Genomic DNA, 20264 nt, shown 5'->3' with positions numbered 1-20264 from the left:
GTCTGTTTTGTGTTTAAAATGACACTTTCTTCCTTAAAACTGAAGACTCTGAGTGCTTTTAAGTTCACTTCTGTTTTTTTTTTAATCATCCCACTGAGCATGCGTAGCTATGGCAGCCATGCTGTACGGCACCGCTGCAGTGCGCACACGGCGTTGCCATTGCCGCCATTCCGTACAGCGCTCCTCCCATGCGCACAGCCTCTAATTCCCGCCAGCGAGGGCAGCCCCAGGTGCCACTGCCGCCAGCCCCGCCCGAACCGCGTGGCCCCAGCTCTGCGCATTCTCAGATCCTCCCTCCCCGGTACTGCCCGCCCCTTCTGCTCGGCGCCACCACACCGCGCCCGCGCAGAACCGCCATTATCACCGGCGGGGATGACGCTGCCGCTTCACCGCGCATGCGCAGCGCCCCGCGCGCCTTTCCCGCCTCCCCGCCCGGCGCTCGTTCCCCCTCGCGCGCATGAGCAGCGCAGCGCCCCCTGGCAGCCCGGCCTGCGGCGCCGTCCCGTCGTGCCCCGCGCTCCCCACACAAAGGACGCGCTGGGAAATGGCGGCGGCCGCGGCCTCGCAAAACGCCCCCGGGAAAATGGAGCCGCCCCCGGCGGCGGCCGCGGCGACAGCGGCGGCTCCGCCAGCGCCCAACGGGGCGGCCGGCGCGGGGGGGCCGCCCCCCAAGAGGTAGGGAGGACGTGAGGGGCCGCGCTGCCGGTGGGGCCGGAGGGGCCGCGTGCGGCCTCCCCGCGCCTGGGCCCGGTTTGAGGGTGGCGGGGCGGAGCGGGGCCGGCGGGTCCCGGTGAGGTCGTTACCGGTGCGGGGCCGTTCCCGGCGCTGCGGCCGCTGCTCCCTCCGGGCTCGCCTTTGGATCCCGGGCGGGGCCGCCCCGGAGGCGCCTCCGGGGCTCCCGCGGCCGCAGCGCGCTGGGCCCGGCCCGGCGGGCAGGGAACCCTGGGATCATCCCCTCTGGAAAAGCTGCTGCTGAGTTTTGGTGGAGTTCAGGCTTCCCCGGGGAGAGCGGGCTGTGCCAGCGTGGGGATGTTGAAGTTCGTTACTTTTTTTTGCTTGTCAATAAGTTTTAATAACTCGGCTGCTCTCAGCACGCACCTCATCCTGCTGCCCGCTTTGCAGCCGAGTGTGCTCCTTTTTGGGGCTGAGTTACGCGTGAAGGGATTTAGGAGCGCAAACACCTCGAGGGTGAGAGTTTAAGGTGGTGCCGGGGAGAGGTTGCACAATCCCGGTGGCTGCTGTCAGTAAAACGTTACAGAAATTTAAACCAAAATCAGCAGCGCTGCAGTTCCGTCTGCGTAAACGTGGGGATGAGCGGCAGAAAAAGCCTCGGCTGCTTCTCACTTCCTCTTGTTGATGCTGGGTGAAAATTCCACAGTTGCCAAAGCCGGTTTTGGTACCGAATCCATGGAATAGAAAGGACTTCTCTCCCTCAGGGCGTTTGTGGCCTCAGTTTCATGCCGGGCTGATAAGAATCAGGTTGAACCTGGTGTGTGCTGTGATTCTTGTTGCAGACTCAAGGTTGGACTTGAGTTTGTGTTCCCCGAGACCAGGAAAGTGTTTAGCTTTGGGGGAAAAAGATAATTTTTTTTTTCCCACCACTCCTGGGAACATGGAATCAGCAGTTTGCCTGCATGGTTATTCCTGGAAGTATAAATAAAGACATTTCTGTGCTGTGATTTTGTTTTTCCTGACCCTGTTCCATTTGGGATGCCTCCGGGGAATTTGTTTGTGTCTGCAGGTGCAGTTCTGTTTGGAATATCCAGCTCTCACTTGCACAGGGATAAATAACACCAAGGCTCCTGTGGGCACAATCTCAGTGGCCTTGGGGAAATGCAGCTTGAGTAACAACCACTAAAATCTGAGTGCAGCTTTTTTTGTGTTACTTTGTCAACCAAACAGAAATGAAGGTGGGAATAAGATTGTCCTATTTCAAATCTAATTCTGGAGTTTTAATTACTTCATTAATTAAGAAGCTTTATGAAAGTTCAGTAAGAGAAAGACTGGAAAATTCCCATCCCTGTGTCTGAAGAAGCTTTGGCTGCTGGGTGATAGAAGCAGGGAACACATTCAAATATAAACCCTCAGAGGCCTCTACATTCTTAATTTGCTTTTCTCCTGCAGGCTGTTGTGTCTGTTCAGGGATTGAAATGGAGCTGGGAATTGCAGGGCTGCACGGGTGCTAGGCTGGGAAAAGCTCAGGACAGAGAGGTTGTAGAAACTTCAGCTTTTTTATCTGGTGTGTTCTGAATTCCTCCTCAAGATGTGTTGTTGCATCTTTTCCAGCAGCACTGAGTGAGCAAGGAGATTAATTGGATTAGCAAAGGGAATTATGTAAGACTTAGGCTGAAGCATTTTGTTCTCTTGTTTTTTGGTTTTTTTTTCTTTCGAGATGGGATGGGCTCCAGGGTCCCTTCCCAGCCAGCCTGCTCTGGGATTCAGTGACTCCATGTTCTGGTTTTGTTCCATCTGGAGGTGGAGCTGCTCCATGCCCAGGAGCTCACAGGGATTCTCCTATGGAGGTGGAGCTGCTCCATCCCCAGGAGCTCACGGGGATTCTGTGGAGGTGGAGCTGCTCCATGCCCTGGAGCTCACGGGGATTCTCTGGAGGTGGAGCTGCTCCATGCCCAGGAGCTCACGGGAATTCTCCTCAGGAGGTGGAGCTGCTCCATCCCCAGGAGCTCACGGGGATTCTCTGGAGGTGGAGCTGCTCCATGCCCAGGAGCTCACGGGAATTCTCCTCAGGAGGTGGAGCTGCTCCATCCCCAGGAGCTCACGGGGATTCTCCTCAGGAGGTGGAGCTGCTCCATCCCCAGGAGCTCACGGGGATTCTCTGGAGGTGGAGCTGCTCCATGCCCAGGAGCTCACGGGGATTCTGTGGAGGTGGAGCTGCTCCATGCCCAGGAGCTCACGGGGATTCTCTCCTCAGGAGGTGGAACTGCTCCATCCCCAGGAGCTCACAGGGATTCTCTGGAGGTGGAGCTGCTCCATGCCCAGGAGCTCACAGGGATTCTCAGGAGGTGGAGCTGCTCCATGCCCAGGAGCTCACAGGGATTCTCAGGAGGTGGAGCTGCTCCATGCCCAGGAGCTCACAGGGATTCTCAGGAGGTGGAGCTGCTCCATGCCCAGGAGCTCACGGGGATTCTCTCCTCAGGAGGTGGAGCTGCTCCATCCCCAGGAGCTCACGGGGATTCTCCTCAGGAGGTGGAGCTGCTCCATCCCCAGGAGCTCACGGGGATTCTCTGGAGGTGGAGCTGCTCCATGCCCAGGAGCTCACGGGGATTCTCTGGAGGTGGAGCTGCTCCATGCCCTGGAGCTCACAGGGATTCTCTGGAGGTGGAGCTGCTCCATGCCCAGGAGCTCACGGGGATTCTCTCCCGCAGCGAAGGCGAGCGCCCGACCCCCAATGAGAAGAAGAAGGAGAAGGGGATGAAGAGGGGAGGGAATCGCTTCGAGCCCTACGCCAACCCCGCCAAGAGGTACCGAGCCTTCATCACCAACATCCCCTTCGACGTCAAGTGGCAGTCACTGAAGGACCTGGTCAAAGAGAAAGGTAAAGTGCAGCTCAGTGGCCCAGGCTGTCCTGTGCTCCAGCCCGTGCCTGGCTCTGTCTGTAGCTCAGCACTTGGCCACAGGAGTTTGGGAAAGCTCTTCCCGAAGCCTCGCTGGGTGTTGCACAACTTCCATCCCTGGCAGCCTTCCAGGGGCCGGTTCCTGTGGAGGCCTCTGGCAAGCAGCTGCTCGAGCCTCATCCCGGGATTAGCAGTGTTTTCCTTAGGGATTCAAGCCCAGGCTTGCAGCAGGTTTTAGCTTTGAATTGAAGCAGAACTTTCTGAAGCATTTTAATGTTTTTTGGGCATTCAGGTGGTTCAGTCCTGCTCTGGTGTGTCCCCACATTCGGAGGGGCTTGGGCTGGCTTCAAGAGCCATTCTGCCATTGGTTGCAGTTCAATGTATTTAAGGGTGACCTGCAAAATCAGGTTGGTGCTTTGGCATGTGCTGCAGCAGAATCAGGGCTTTGGAAATCAGGTTTGTGGTGTTCCCCCTTCCACAATTCTCTTTAATTTCCATGTGGATGGGAGCTGCCTTTGCTGACCTGAACACCTTCATCTCTCGAGGAAGATGAAGAGATTGAGCTGAGTACTCAGGTGGTGACAAGTCTAAATTAGTGTCATTTCTTCAGGCTGGTGCCCAGCTTTCTGGTTTTCAAGTCACCTTGGAAGTGCAGTGGAGTGGCAAGAAAATCCTTGGCTTCTCCAGCCTTCAAATGTTTAAACCAAGTTCAGAGTAACAGCACAACATTTCCTGTGGGGCACTTTTGGATACAGAGCATCAGCCAGGGTAGTGGTCATTGTGCTGGAGCTGGGTAAGGACTGACGGCTCAGGTGCTTGAGGTGTGACCTGAAGAAGGGGAAAACAAAGTTCCAGAGGGTTTCAAATGTTTGTCTTTGGAGGCAAAAGGGAGCCGAGTCAGTGGAACGGCCGTCGGGACTGGGAGCACTGGGAATCTTCCCTAATTAGGGGCTGTTTGAGAGCCAGCAGTGGCTTTGTGTCAGCCTCGAGGGCTGCTGGAACAGGCCCTGGTTATGGAAGGGCCCTGAACTGCCCCGTGGCTGCTCTGGGTCTCTGATGTGGAGGTGTGCAGTCTCTGTGCTGTGTCAATCCCGTTCCCAGTGTCTGCTGGTCTCTCTCCAGTTCCCGTGGATGGCTCAGGTTGTTTCCTGCCGGGCTCTTCAGCTGCTCATTCCAGCAGATCCTAGGGGAACGTTGGAGCCTCTTCCTTCAGGCTGCAGGGCTTGTCCTGCTCAAACTGGGCTCGTCCTTCCTGGGGTTTGGCACTGCTGGTGAATCCAACAGTTTGGATTTGATTTGCTGTGCAGTTGTTCTGGACTTCTCCAAAGTGCTGCTCTCGGGTTTGCTCAGTCCTTGCCCCGAGGCAGAGCAGTTCTGAGCCCCAGGAATGTGCCCGTGGAATTCTTGCTTTGGAAGTGTTAAGAACAGCCAGGCCAAACGTCCCAGGCTCTGGGAGCAGGTGGAATTCTGTGCCCAAGGGGAAACCCTGGGTGTGTGAGGGCTCTGCAGGGCTGTAGCAGCAGGGAGCTCGGGGAGGTGCCGTGTGTGCAGGAGCTGCTGCTGGTCCTGGCAGTGGCCAGGCTGCTCCAGGTGCCACCTCTCTGTCCCCACGCCGTGCTCGGGCATCCCAGTGCATTGGTTGGAGAAACTCAATTACAGGTATGCAGTGGGAATGTTGGTAATGGAATGAAGAGATGTTCTTGTTTGGAACTCCCCGGTTTTGGCTGGCAGACACAAGGTGTTACAAACCGAGCAGCAGTGCTGATGGGAATTTGGGAAGGGTTCCATGGAAGTACCTGAATGCTGGGAACTTGTCCTAATCTGTCCCCCTACACATGGAGAGAAACGTGGGAATGTTCATGGCAGCTTGTGGAAGGGAGCTGATGGCCATGACATCAAAAGACTGGGATTTGAATTCCAGGTTTTATTGGCTCCTTTAGGAAATAAAGAATTTTGTATTTTAACTTTCTCCCTGCCCTAAGTAGCAAAAGGCACAGAATGCAAGGAGAGGGCTTAGCTGTGAAACGAGGCAGTATTTGTCACGTTGTGTGGGCAGGGACGTGTTAATGACTGTAATTAGTGTGGTTCATGGGCAGGGTGTCCCCTCGGGGAGGGACAGGACCCCCCGGGCAGGCAGGGCTGTCCCACGTTCCCTTCTCCAGCACAGCCCAAACTTTAACAAACCAGGAACTCTCCCGGCCTGAATCCCCTGCAGGAGAGCAGCTGCTAAACCCCACGTGCTGCCTTCCTGCTGAGCCTCCAGCAGTTATGGAGGCTTGGTGGCCTCCTGGAGATGGAGATGTGGCTCTTTGCTGGTGTCCCAGTGCCAGTACTGGTGACAGTGGCACTGCAGAGCCCCAGGATTTGCTCCCAGTGTGGGGAGTGAGGGATGGGGCAGGAATGTGCAGTTCCACCCTTGGCCTGTTCCCCCTTCCATTTGCTCAGGTCTCTGATGAGTTGCTGTGTTTCCCTTGGGCTTTCTCCATCTTTCCAAGGAATCTCAGCCCTTCCCTGGCTGCAGGGAGCTTTTCACTCCCTCTGCTGCCCGAGCTCTTCAAGAGCCAAAATCCCCACTTAGTTTGGGTGTTCTCTTGCAGAAGGGAAGTTTCCCTTCCCCATGTGGGACACAATTGCTGACTGCTATCCCTGTTTGGGAAGGTTTTCCTTCTCCCTTTTTCAAAGCTTTGCACGTTTAAAACTTGCTCCTCTTCTCTCCCCAGGCGTTGCCTATCCTGAGCTTTACCTGTAAAAGAGGGAGGAGCTGTGGCCAGCTCTGCTTTGCCTCACACTGGGAGTGAGTGTAAAGCTTTTTGGTCCTCTTGGTATTTTACTTTTGGCCCTGGAGGCCCAGGAATAACTGCTATAAAACATTTCCCCTGCCCCACTTCTGTGCTTGCTCCCCACTTCCCTCCCTGCACCTTTCACACCTCTCAGAGCTCTTAAAATCAAATTGCCTAACTTCAAGTTGGCATTTCTGCCTGAACTTGTTGTGGGGAGTTCCCAATGTGTCCTCAGGGCCTCAGGTCACCCTGTGGATCCTGATCTGAGCTTCCTGGACAGGCCCTGCAGAGTTCTGGAATTCTGCTGGAGCAGCCCAGCTTGAACATTGGTATTTTCTGTACTGATAAACTTTGGGAAGTGATACCAAGTTTTAAAAGGGAGGAAAATAATGCCTGTGGTAAATAACACTGAGGCCTTCTTCAGTTTGGCTTTCTGGTTATTGTAGTAAATTCTGCTCCAGTCTCGTGGTTTGGGAAAAGCTGCATTTCCAAACTTTTAAGTGAGAGGTTTAAATAAATCAATCCATAAATCAGTTTCCTCTACATTAAATCTTAAAGACACCACGGGGAACATGTTCCTTAATTAAACCTGCAGTGACTTGGAGCTGGTGTTTTTTGGAAGTTTCCTCCCTTCCTGAAGTAACAGTTTTTTGTGTTTGGATGAAATTTCTCCACTTGTGGCTGTGGGATGTTCCCTGACAGAATCCAGCTGTTCTCTGGCAGAAAGGAATCCTGCTGGGATCACTGGTTTATCCTGGGCTAGCACGTGGATATCTGCTCCTGCTAATTTTCCATGGCATTCTGTGCTTTGGGATCTAGGAAAAAAAAACCAAAACAACAAAACCCAAAACTTCAAATAAAATGTGACCCAGCCTAGCTTCTTAAAAAAGCTTTCCTTTGCCAGCAGCAATGATGTGCTGGCAGAGGGGTTGGGTTGGCTCCTCTCACACATTTTTGGGTGAATTTAATGCATTTTCATGTCAGTGGTTCTGGGCTCTGTCCTGGCTCAGAGCTGTTGCACTGAGTGTGTCATTCCCCCCCTCCTGCTGTTTTGAAATTTGGCTCTTCAGGAAGTTCAGGTGTCCTTTAAGGGAAAGCAGCTCCTTCAGGCTGGATATTTGGATTTTAGTGTGTCTGCAAGGCTCCAGCAGGAAGCTCTGAGCAAAACTGGCACAGACTCAACTTCCCAAGAGATTCCTGGAGATGTTGTGGTTCAGAGTCAGGGATTGGTTACAGGAGCAGATGTTCAGTTGTGCTGGACATCCTCAGGCTTGGCAGAGTCCTGTGGGAGTGCTGTGTGTGGAGCTGCAGGTGAGGGGCTGGGACAGGAGAGCCTCACTCTGGGGCTGTGCAGGTACAGGCAGTGCCCACCTGGGGCTGTGCAGGTGCAGGCAGTGCCCACCTGGGGCTGTGCAGGTACAGGCAGTGCCCACCTGGGGGCTGTGCAGGTACACCTGGGGCTGTGCAGGTACAGGCAGTGCCCACCTGGGGGCTGTGCAGGTACACCTGGGGCTGTGCAGGTACAGGCAGTGCCCACCTGGGGCTGTGCAGGTACAGGCAGTGCCCACCTGGGGCTGTGCAGGTACAGGCAGTGCCCACCTGAGGCTGTGGCTCAGAGAGGTTTTGGAGTGGAGCTCACCTGGGAGGAGCTGGTGCATCCCAGCCCCAGGTGAGGCTGGACTCTGGCTGCTGCTGTTGAGCTGGATGGCTTCAGAACCTGGTGGGAAAGCTGAGCCCCCCCCCAGGACTCCTTGGGGACAATCCCATGTGTGCTGGGTGAGCTCTGAGGGATTAGAGACTGGAATTAGGATCCACAGCGACATGGATGAGCTGCTGGAGCTGTGGGTGATAATGGACACTCATGGAGTCCCTTTCAGAGGGACTTGTCAGCCTTTTCCAGCCTCATTGTCCTCCCAAAAGCAGGAGTGGATCAGAGCTGTTCATCCTCTGCTCTGGCTGGAATGCTCTTACTGCAAAATTATTGTTTAAAATAAGAAATGGAGATGAAAAATCGGTGGTTTCATTAAGCATTCCTTTTTTTTTTTTTTTTTTTCCAGCTTCGAGAGAGACCTTCCAGGCTGTCAGTTTTGCACAGTGATTCCCAGTGTCCTGTAAATGCTGGGCCTTGGGGAGGTCAGGCTGAGCCCTGTCCCTGGCAGAGCTTTGTGAAACCCCAGTTCCTTGCTCCAGTTAAACTATTCATACTCAACTGGCTCGTGGTTTCCCACAAATAAAACATTCCACCCTCCATCCACATAATGCAGCTTGGGAGTCCTCCTGGTTTAAATTTAAACCCCCAGGACTTCTAAAACCAGCAAGGAAAAATCAAATAATTTTTAAAAATACTTTTATTCCATTCTTCTGTATGCCAGTCCCTTCAAAGGCAGCAGCCATGTGGGTAGTTGCATTCTGGAGGTCCCTGCCAGGGTTATTTGGTCCTAGAGAGGCAATCCCAGTCCTGTGAGGAAAGGGGCAGCTGGAGTTTTCTGTGGACTTTTGTCTTTTGCTGTTGGCAGTTTTGTCTTGAGAGATTTTAATGCTAAAACGGAATTGATTGTGGCTTAACAAAAACCTGTTGAAATAAACAGCAGGCAGGCAGTGATCTCTTGATCTGTAAGTTCAGTGTGACTCCTTTTTTTTGTCTTTAAATCCTGAGAAAAACAAATCCATTGAAATTCTGGATGATGGAGCCAGGACCACATCCTGTGGGAAGAGAGGAAAACTTGTTCCTGCAGCCTCTCCCATGGGTTGGGATTGCCTCAGGTAACTCAGGGCACTAAAGATCCAGGGAGCTGCAGGAATCTCTGGCTTTTGAGGTGGAGGAAAACCAAGAACATATTGAAGTGCTTGAAACCTTTACTGCATACCTGTAATTGTCCAGTTTTGTGGTCTAGAGAACATGGAGTGTTTCTGGGCTTTCTTATAAGGCAGAGGCTCCATACACGGTTGTTGATTGTTCTAAATTCCCATTGTTTTCTTGGCTTTTCTCCCTTGGTATCTGTGTCGTCTGGAATCTGATTTGTAGTTGGTGAGGTAACATACGTGGAGCTCTTAATGGACGCTGAAGGAAAGTCAAGGGTAAGTGTTTGAGAGTTTCTTTGTGGATTTTCTACCTGCAATGTTTCTGTGTGCTGGACAGGAGGCCAGGGAGGCTCAGAGTGTGGATGTGCAGTGGCTCTAGGTCAGCAGTGCTGTGGGATGGGAGGAGTGGGGTGGGCTCTGCAGGCAGGAGCTGTTGGCGTTGGTCGTGTCACCCTGGAGCCCAGCAGGCAGGGCAGGGCTCTGGAATATTCCTGTGCTTTGGAAAAGTCACTCGAGTGCTTTGGCTGAGTTTGGAAGGGCCAGGGTGCAATTTCCTGGGCCAGCAGAGAGAGAGAGAGAGAGAGAGAGAGGGAAATTCCTAAATGTAAACGTTCAGTGCCTTCATGGGCCTTGGATCCAGGATGAGGGAAGAGAATAGGAGCACTCCTAAGTGTCCTGAAGGAAATGGATTTAGGGTGAGAGTGTGGAGAGGAGGGTTTTGCTGTATGCCAGGGAAGAGCAGGTCACAGGAAGCGTGTGGTATTTCTTGGAGAGTCGGGATTTAGTGTTTGTCACAAGCTCAGAGAGCCCAGGTTAATCCTGTTAAGGCACAAGAAATTATGGAATTCCAGTATTGGAGGCTTGCCCTGTGTAAAATTCCATTTATTTTCACTGGTAGGGCTTAACTGATGTGATTTGGCTTTAATAATAAAATATTTATGTGTGATTTGAGCTTTCACTGACTTTATTTTTTATTTTTTTTTTCTCTTTTCCCTCCTCCTTGTGACTGCCCCGGGAATCACCTCGCCAGGGATGCGCGTAAGTTCACTGTGCACCCCTGCAGAAACCCCCGGGTTTCTCCTCAAAACAACATCCTGAGCTGTGCTGTGTCCCCACACAGGGTGGTCGAGTTCAAGATGGAAGAGAGCATGAAGAAGGCTGCTGAGGTTCTGAACAAGCACAGTCTTGGTGGGAGACCACTGAAAGTGAAAGAAGTAAGGAGGGGATCAGTCGTGGCGAGTTCTTGTTAAAGGTTTAGGGCTGACCCAGAGGGTGATGGACAGAAAGCAGCAATTCAATAGGATAAAAAGCCCCAGTCAACCTTTTTCTAATTTTCTGAACTTGTGGCTATCAAGACTAAACTCAATGTGAGGACGAGGCAGGAGTTTGGCTTGAATTGCAGTTCCTTTGTTAATGATTGGACACAGAAACCTCAGTGAGTGTTTGTTCTTGACAAACTTCCCTTTGAGTTCTGCTTCAGAATGAATGGATTCCACCAACAATTCCATAGAATCAGCTCTTTCCTGGAATACCTCAAAGATATATTTCCATTTTAATGGCTTTGCTATTGGCAGCCAGTCCTGGGAGCTCATTCCAAACCCTCTGCAGTGGGGATTTATCAGGGTTTGGAACAGGTGTAACACAGATTTGTTTTTGGTATTAATGATGGATAAACGTGTTGGAAACCAGGGAAATGCCTTTAATAATAAAGGGTAACATTAATAGAGGGTAACATTAATAAATGTATCATTTAAATGCTAAAGGGTGCTGGGTGTTGGCTAAAACAAAAATTAAATAAAAGTGGCTAAAACAAATTGACTGCCAATGAAAGGGAAGCAGTTGGCTGGGAATGCTTAGAGAGCAGATAGGGAAATCGAGGTGGGGTGGAGGGAAATCGAGGTGGGGTGGAGGGAAATCGAGGTGGGGTGGAGGGAAATCGAGGTGGGGTGGAGGGAAATCGAGGTGGGGTGGAGGGAAATCGAGGTGGGGTGGAGGGAAATCGAGGTGGGGTGAAGGGAGCTCCTCTCTGTGCCTGTTGGAGCCCTGGCACTGCCCACGGGGATCTCACTGTGTGTGTTTATGCGTCCCCCAGGACCCCGACGGGGAGCACGCCAGGAGGGCCATGCAGAAGGTGATGGCAGCAGGAGGGATGGGCATCGGGCCCGGCCCTGGTGGCCCTGGCATGATCAACATCCCCCCCAGCATCCTGAACAACCCCAACATCCCCAACGAGATCATCCACGCCCTGCAGGCCGGCCGCCTCGGCAGCACCGTCTTCGTGGCCAACGTGAGTGCAAACCCTCAGCTGGGGCAGCCCGAGGGAGGAGGAGCCTTGGGAATTGCAGGAAAAGTTCCTCTCTGTGTGCTCTTGATTCTCTGTGCTTCTCAGTTGTCTGATAATTGGGATTTTTGAATAAACCTCTGTCCTCTGGTTACATTTTATCTCAGCTCTGTCGCTTTAATGCCAACACCAGGGAAGGACAGGAGCCCACCAAAGCTGTTTGAAATCTCTGTTGCATTCCCAACCATGCCCTGTTTTGCAGCTGGACTACAAGGTGGGCTGGAAGAAGCTGAAGGAAGTGTTCAGCATGGCTGGGGTGGTGGTCAGGGCCGACATCCTGGAGGACAAGGACGGCAAGAGCCGCGGCATCGGCACCGTCACCTTCGAGCAGGCCATCGAGGCCGTGCAGGCCATCTGTATCCTTGGCAGCACCTGGGGACGGGCCAGGACACCTGGGAGCCCAGCAGGGGACACTGGGGATGGATTCCTAGCCAGGACATTGCCAGGGCAGGGAAGCTCAGGTTGTGGTGGGTGGGAAATGGAAGGAAAAGCGAAACGGAGGCAAAATTCCACCTTGAAGGAATTGTTGTATTGGCTCGGGATCTTTAGCAAAGTCCCTTTGCCATGTGGGTAAATGTACCTGTGTCCCAGGTGAGTTTGTGTCTCTGGCTTGTAGTTAGTATTAAAATGCAATTGGCTGGGAAGGGAAAAGTCCCTGTGCCAAGGCACCCACAGCTGGTGTTTCCCTGTTCCCTGTGTCCTTCCACTAGCAATGATTTGCTGCCTAGAAACCAAACTGCAATAAAATTCCAGGCATTACTCCCTCAATTCCTGCTTTATGGTATGGAAAGGAGGAAAATATTCCCCCTTTCCTTTCCCAGAGTTTGTTTGAGTGTTGATTCCCCTCTGCACCAAACCCTGTGGGAGCCAGACTTGGGCACAGGATTTGCTGGCGTGGCACACTTCAAAATGTGGAACTTCTCCCTGTTTTCTCCTGTTTTCAATGGATAAAGTGACTGAGGAAACATTTAAACACTTGGGCTGACATAGAGTTACATTTTGTATCTCTTTGTGAACATCATACCCCAGGAATGTTGTTCTTTATAAATTTTCTTTTTTTAAATTTCAAAAAGCCTTTCTTTGAATGTTCACTATATTTGGATTTCAAGGCTTTTTAGTTTTGGAGAAAGCAGAAAGATTTGGGATAATCAGTGAATGGTAACTGAGGAGATGAGATTTTTCTGAGGGGTTTTTGTGTTCCCCTCAGAGCCCTCAGTGCTTGAACAAAGATCCTTAACAACCCCAGCAATGTTCAATGGGCAGCTGCTCTTTGACAGACCCATGCATGTCAAAATGGTGAGGACACCCCCATTCCCACTGCTTCCTGACCTGGGAATGCTCTCCTGATTTGGGGGGGGAATCTGTGGTTTCCAGGGTGGACCCAAATCCTGAGGGGGAAATGTGGGATTTGCCTGTTGCCTACTGAATTGATGCAATCAGGGAAGGTTAATTCAGATTATTTTGCTAAAAGACAAATCAAAAACTACAATCAAGACTGCTTTAACTTGAAATTTTTGTATTTTAAATCAAAATTTTAAGAATCAGGAAATCATTTTCTTCTTTCCTTGCCAACTTTAACATGCTGAATTCCTTTTAGGATGAACGAGCCTTTCCCAAAGGAGATTTCTTCCCTCCAGAACGACCCCAACAACTCCCTCGTAAGTGTCCCCTGCATGATCCAACATCTTCTGCTTTTTGTTTGGCTGTTCAGCACCTGGGAACCAGTCCCAGCCCCAGTAAAACTCTGGTTCACACTGGAAAACTGGGATCCAAATTCCTGAATAATTTCAGAAGGGGGAATAGTGAAGAAGAGCTGCTCAGATTTTTTTGGATACTTCTTTCAGCTCATGGCCAGAAGCTTGTCTTAAAACATTCACCTTCTCAAGGCTTCCAGAGCTCTCCATTGCAATTCCAAGATCCCAGTGCCTTCCATTACCAGTGGGATTTAATGGAAACACAAAGAATCAGTCAGCACCTCCTATGGGATGGTGCTCTGGGAATGGAATCTTTTCCCTTAAATTGGAAGGGCTGAATTCAGCACCTGGGAGTCTTCCAGGCCTTCAAATTTCCAAAGGAGATCTTACCAATGTATTAAAAATGGAAAGAAGAGGGGAAAAACCAGGCTCTTCTTGGAGGTGCAGGATGCAGAAAGCGCCAACCAAAACCCAGGAGATGGAAAATTCAGAATAATTGGCTGCCCCAAGCTGCTCCTTCCAACTTGGAATTTGAATGAACTAAAAGATCAAGTCTAAACCAGCAGTGGAAATCCACAGACTGCACGTGGATGTCAGGAAACAATTCCTGGGAGGGTGACTGGGTTGCTCAGAGCTCCTGTGGAGTCTCCATCCCTGGGAATTCCCCAAAGCTGTGGATGTGATCTGAGGCCCTGCAAAGGCTGGGATGAATTCCTGCAATACTGAAGAGAAGAGCTGGGACTGGAAGAGCTGGAGGCTGAATTTGTTCAAATGCAGCTAAATTGGGGCAGTTTGATGGAATTTGAGTTGTCCTGAGCAGCCTGGGCTGTGTGGAGGAGCTTTAAAGGTCCCTTCCAACCCAAACCAGTCTGGAATTCTGGGATCCTCTGGATTCAGACAGATGCTGTTTTCTTCCTGGGAACCAGACCTGTTGTGTGCTTCTAAATTGTCCATTATTAATGATGATTAATTATCCCCTCCCCAGCTGAGCTGTCAGTGCCTGCCAAGGCCTCCCTCAGCAGCAGTGTCACTGTGAGGATGTTCCTCTCTTCAGGACAAAGCCATTGGGTTCCAATTGCATTGCCTTGGGGTAAAACTCCCTAAAATCCCTCTGGAAGCCTGGATTTTTGGCCTTTACTGGGGCGGGGAAGCGGGAACCTTGTGCTGTTTTAAAACAAGATTCAACACTCCTGTGTTCAGTGCTGAGCTGGAAACGAGGGAATCCTGCAGGCAGAGGATGCCATGAGCTGGTGTTTGTGCCAAGCAGAGAACTTTCTTCCTGTTTCAGGGGGGAAAAAAAAAAAAAAAAAGGGTTTTTTCTTCTTTCTTTGGGCTGGGGAATCCTTCAGGAAGGTTCAGCTCTGTGCCTGGGAAGAAGGCTGTGGTGTGTTGGCTCAGAGAGAGGCTGGCTGTGTGCTCCAATTCCATCGGTGGCTGTCATTGATCCCTAGGCTGCAGCTGGTGCTTCAGTTCTGCCCTGCAGGGGCCCAGCCCTGGCAGAGGTGGAAATGAGCCCCTGGCCAGCCAGGGTGAGAACTGTGCACAGGTTTAGGGGAACTTCTCCCAAATTGCCCACTCCACCCTCCTCAGCTGAGGACTTTGCCCAAACGAAGCAGTGTTCTAGCCAGTTATTTTTCAGGAGTCAGCTCCAAACCAAGCTTTCTCAGCAGTAAGATGGAAATTGAAATATGAAACCAAATAATTGGAGATAGTTTTTAGCCTATTTCAAGACACATCTACTCTTGATTTACTCCACACTTCCCTGCTTTCAGTACACACCCCACAGGGGGGACACAGCAAGCTTTTTTTTGGAGAATGAAAGTCAATTACTTAAGAAATAAAACTTGCTGTTTTGTCAAACTATGGAAAGAAGGCTTTTTTGATATCTGAATATTTTCTTCAGATGGTCTTGGTGGTATTGGCATGGGATTAGGACCTGGAGGTCAACCTATTGATGCAAATCATTTAAACAAAGGCATGGGAATGGGCAACATGGGACCTGGAGGTAAGAAGATTACTCCTATGCTTTTGTTTCATGAGAGCTTTAAGCTGTGTAGAAGGTAGATAGCTTTGTTTGCCTCCCCAAAAAGTTGGTAGTTTCTTAGGAATGTTAAAGCCAAGTGAGTTTTTTTTTTTTTTTTGTTCAGCTTGATAATGGAAACTTGAATTTAACCAACTGCTCCATTTTTCTTTTTTTTTTTTTCACTGTGGTCAAGACACAGCTCTCATTTTCTGACTCTTGAGCATGAGCAGCAGACACTGCAAAGATCCATGAAACTCCAAACCATCTCTCACTTTTAACACTTTTAGTGGGCTTGCAAATCTTTGGTGAGGATCTGTTGAAATAGCACAAGTTTCAAAGAGCCACCTAAAAAGTAGCACACACTCAGCTTTCCATGTCGAAATGCCAGTGGGTTTTTTTTCCCCTTTGCTGCTTGATTTTCTGAGCAGGAATGTTGAAATCTCCTCAGGGTTATCCCATGTAAGCTCTTCAGCCCAAGCCATGGATGTGTTGTGTGGTTTGAGTTGTGCAGCCTTTGGCTGGAATTTCTTGGCTGACACCTGCTATATAAAACTTTCTCTTTTATTTTGAGGAATGGGAATGGAAGGCATGGGCTTTGGAATGAATAAAATGGGAGGTAAGCTGTGGTTCTTGATCTGTTCATAGCTTTGTGAAAGTCCTGCAGCCTGGGCTGTGTGTTTGGGCAGGGATTTGTGTGCTGGGTAATCAGCACCAATTTAGCAAGAATTTGGTGCTTTTTGGGTATTGGAACTGCTGCAGGTGTGTGGGGAGGGTTGGGCACACCCCATAAAAAATGACCTGTGCTTCCTTAACTCAGCAGATCTGGAAGTGCCATCCCTGGGGGTTGAAATGGCTCCTCAAAATCCCCACCCAAAGCACTCTGTGATTCCGTGGTTTTTATAACACTGTACCCAAATCCTGCCCCTTTTTTGGGACCTGGTGGCAGGGAATTGCTTTGTGCCTGTGGGAATGGTGTGGGGCAGCAGCTGCTGGCTGTGCTGCTGCAATGCTCTGCTAAAGAATGCCTGGAAAATGTTTTTTTTTTTTTAGGAATGGAAGGTCCCTTTGGTGGCATGGAAAACATCGGCCGCTTCCCAGCCGGGATGAACATGGGCAGGATGAGTGGTAGGCACCGGATTTTTGTGTCTCCCTGGGAGGGATCCCTCTTTCCACAAACCTCAGGTCTAAGGGAATAATTTGAGCCTTTTCCAGCTGGCATCTCGAGCTGCACAAACCCAATGATTTGTTGGTACCTTGAAGGGTTTATTCAGAAAGATTCTGGCTCTGTCCGTTCCCCAGAGCCTCCCGTGTGTTTGGGGTAAATCTGCTTTTCCTTGGGGCTTTGGGCTCCTGAAACCACGACAGAAGGATCAGAAGAAAATCACAAAAACCTTCCTGTGGTAAAATGTTCTCTCAGGGGTCATAGAAACCCCCTGCAAACTTCTCCACCTTCTCTTTGCAGAGATGGATCGAGCCATGGGAGGGGGATTTGAGAGGGAGTTTGGAAGAAACGAGATGGGAATGTCCCGGAGTTTTGGAGAGACCTTGGAGAGGGGAATAGGTGAGTGCAGTAAATGAAATCCATTTCCTGCCTGCTGTTCATCCCTGAACTCACAAAAATTATGGGGGTGACACAGATTAAAAAACTAGATTTTAGATCTGCTGTAGGAATTTGCTGTCTGGCTTTGAAATGCTGCTGGGAGGTTATTTTTTGTCAGTGGAAACAAAATCCTACTTCTTCTGCTGCCTGTATCACATTTCACTTCTGAGCATGTTCCCTGGAAACGTTGGACAATCCCAGTAATGAAACTGCAGAATTTCTGGAGCAAAGCTGAACCTTAAACACCTCTAAGCAGATAGAGCTACCCCATCAATTTCCAGATTTAATTTGGTTTAATGACCAAACCACAGCATTTCAGAATCAAGGGAACCATTCCCTGTGTCCAGTCCCTTTCCCTCAATATCTTCAGGGCCTCTGAGCTCTCCCTGGATCCTTCTCCTCTCCAGGTGAGCAGCCCCCAGCTCTCCCAGCCTGGCTGTGGAGCAGCTCCGGGGCCTCCTCTGGATTCTCCAGCAGCTCCACGTCCTTATTTTGGACTCTCAGTGCTGCAGGGTTTGACCTGAACATCCCGGAGCTCTGAGTGAAGGGCACGGATCCCATCAGAGCTGCTCAGGTTTCTCATCCTGTTCGTGTTGTGCGTTTCAGGTGGAGGGAACGCCAGCATCCCTGGCATCGAGAGGATGGCGCCGGGCATGGAGCGCATGGGCTCGGGCATGGAGCGCATCCCGGCGGGCATGGGGCACGGCATGGAGCGCGTGGGCTCCGACATCGACAGGATGGGGCTGGTGCTGGACCGCATGGGCTCCAACGTGGAGAGGATGGGCTCGGGCATGGAGCGCATGGCCCCGCTGGGCATCGACCACCTGGCGCCCAACCTGGAGCGCATGGGGCCCGGCATGGAGCGCATGGGCTCCGGCATGGAGCGCATGGGCTCGGGCATCGGCTTCCCCATGGAGCGCATGGGAGCGGCCATGGAGCGCGTGGGCGGAGCCATGGACAGGATGGGCTCGGGCGTGGAGCGCATGGGGGCGGGCATGGATAGGATGGGCATCGGCCTGGAGCGCATGGTGCCCGCGGGGATGGGCGCGGGGATGGGCCAGGTGATGGAGAGGATGCCCGCGGGGCTGGAGCGCATCCCGGGCCCGCCCATGGACAGGATCGGGATAGAGAGGATGGGGGCGGCGCCCATGGACAGGATGGGCCTGGAGCGCATCGGGGCCACCAACATGGAGAGGATGGGGCCGCCCATGGGGCAGGGCATGGGGGCCGGCATCGAGCGCATGGGGCTGGCCATGGGCAGCAACTTCGAGAGGCCCATGGATATGGAGAGGGGCAACTTTGCAGGGAATTTTGCAGGGTCCCTGGGAGGAGCAGGAGGCCCTGCAGCCGGCGTGGCCCGGAAAGCCTGTCAGATATTTGTGAGAAATGTGAGTACCTCTCCTGTCAGATATTTGTGAGAAATGGGAGTTCCCCTTGTTCCCATTCCTGCCCTTTCCCACCCCTCCCTTCACACCCATGGCATTCATTGTCCCTGCTGTGTTGATCTCATCCAAGCTCAGTTTCCAGTCACAGTCTCATACTGGATGCTGCCACATTTTGGGGGAGTTGGAGCCATTTCCTTACCAGGAGAAGAGCTCCTGGCTGACCACAATCCCATGGTTTTATGGCAGTGGCTGTTCTGGGATGGGTTCCAGTTTTGGGGAGCTGGGGGTGCCTACAGGTTGTTCAGCACAGCCTCAGTAATGGTTTATTCCTCTCTTCCCACAGCTGCCTTTTGATTTTACATGGAAAATGCTGAAAGATAAATTCAATGAATGTGGTGAGTAGTTTTTCCTCACTCTGAGGAATGAATATGAATAATGGTCAGATGGGGAAGGAATTGCTGGCTGGGAGGGTGGGGACACCCTGGAATGGAGTTCCCAGAGCAGCTGTGGCTGCCCCTGGATCCTTGGAAGTGTCCAAGGCCAGGCTGGACAGGGCTTGTTGCAGCCTGGGACAGCAGGAGGTGGCCCTGGGTGGCACTGGATGCTCTCTGAGGTCTCTCCTGGCTCAGACCATTCCAGGATTCCATGGGAGCCAAGCCCAGCCTTGGCTGTGAGGTGGAGCCTGCACTGACCCTCCGGACAGGGCTCTGCTCCCTCCACATCCTGGTGCTGCTGCTTGAGCTGGGTTAAATCCCCCTCCTGTCCAACAGCACCTGAGCCAGCTCCTCCCAGAGCTCCGAGTGCCACAGGCAGGATGGGGACAGTCCTTGGGCTGCAGATTTGGGACTGGATGGAGAGTGGCTGAAATGCCAAAGGCAGGATGGGGAGCAGACTTCGGGATGTAGATTTGGGACTGGATGGAGAGTGGATAGAGTAGCAAAGCCAAGGTGGGAGAGCACCTTTAGGTGCAAATTTGTGACTGGATGGAAAGGGCCAAAGGCAGAGTGGGGAGCACTTTGGGATGCAGATTTGGGACTGGATGGAGGAGTGCAGGAGTGCCAAAGGCAGGGTGGGAGGAACACCTTGAGGTGCAGATTCGGGACTGGCTGGAGCACTCAGGTCTCTCCCTGCCCTTCCCTAGGCCACGTGCTGTACGCTGACATCAAGATGGAGAACGGCAAGTCCAAGGGCTGCGGCGTGGTGCGGTTCGAGTCTCCGGAGGTGGCGGAGCGCGCCTGCCGCATGATGAACGGGCTGCAGCTGCGCGGCCGCGAGATCGACGTGCGGATCGACCGCAACGCCTGAGCCCCGCCCGCTGCCCTCCCCACCTCCTGCTGACTGGATGTAAAGCTGTTCAGCCCAACCCGGTTGCTTTCTGGAGTAATTTTAAGTCCTTTTTTTAACCGAGGGAGCCCCCGTTTTACTGGTTTTTTGCATTGGAACTGCCATGTGCACAATCTTTTTTTGTAGTTGTGGCATCTCGTTGACCTGACAGATGTAAACAGTCTGACTTTGATAATAAATGCAAGTTCAAGATTTCAGTCACAGCATCCTTTACTCTGCTTAAAACCCCTGCAACCTCCAGTTTGTCAAAATAACCAGCGTTCCTCTTGGTTTCTGTCAGAATCTCTTTAGGATGGCTCCAAGGGTGCAGGATCTTCCCTCTCCTCTATCCCACCCACTCCCAGCTCATTTTCTCTAGTGCAAATGCGGTCAAAAACCTCTTTTTTTCTCTCCTGGAGTGAGTGCGTGGCCCAGGCAGGTACGAAGCAAACACCTGCCACAGGCGAGAGGGGAGAGATTCCCCCTTTTCCTGCAGGAAACGCTTTGAACACCACAAATGCATCCGGTGTGTGGGGCACGGAGGGGCCCTGAGACAGCCCCGGTGAGATTGGGCCGGGTTTGGAGCGGTCCCGGTGAGGCCGGGCCGGGTTTGGAGCGGTCCCGGTGAGGCCGGGCCGGGTTTGGAGCGGTCCCGGTGAGATCGGGCCGCGTTTGGAGCGGTCCCGGTTCAGCCCCGCGGCTCCCGGTGAGATCGGGCCGGGTTTGGAGCGGTCCCGGTTCAGC

General features: G+C 52.0%; 1 protein-coding gene across 1 annotated transcript; it reads left to right on the top strand.

Moving 5' to 3' along the window:
• Positions 1 to 492: 492 nt before the first annotated feature.
• HNRNPM (heterogeneous nuclear ribonucleoprotein M) lies at positions 493 to 19738 on the top strand. Its single transcript, XM_014887222.2, has 16 exons — positions 493 to 675; positions 3384 to 3553; positions 9378 to 9430; positions 10185 to 10192; positions 10275 to 10368; positions 11247 to 11441; positions 11698 to 11851; positions 12742 to 12791; positions 13093 to 13153; positions 15093 to 15194; positions 15784 to 15828; positions 16263 to 16337; positions 16675 to 16773; positions 17419 to 18200; positions 18541 to 18592; positions 19339 to 19738. The coding sequence occupies exons 1-16, from the start codon at positions 545 to 547 to the stop codon at positions 19500 to 19502; spliced, it is 2235 nt and encodes a 744-aa protein (XP_014742708.2). The 5' UTR covers positions 493 to 544; the 3' UTR covers positions 19503 to 19738.
• The last annotated feature ends 526 nt before the right edge of the window (positions 19739 to 20264 follow it).

The sequence above is a fragment of the Sturnus vulgaris genome, chromosome 26 (genome assembly GCF_052056855.1).
Source record: "Sturnus vulgaris isolate bStuVul1 chromosome 26, bStuVul1.hap1, whole genome shotgun sequence".
Classification (NCBI taxonomy): domain Eukaryota; kingdom Metazoa; phylum Chordata; class Aves; order Passeriformes; family Sturnidae; genus Sturnus; species Sturnus vulgaris.
Note: the sequence above shows the minus strand (reverse complement) of the source record. Positions and strands in the feature narration are given on the sequence as shown.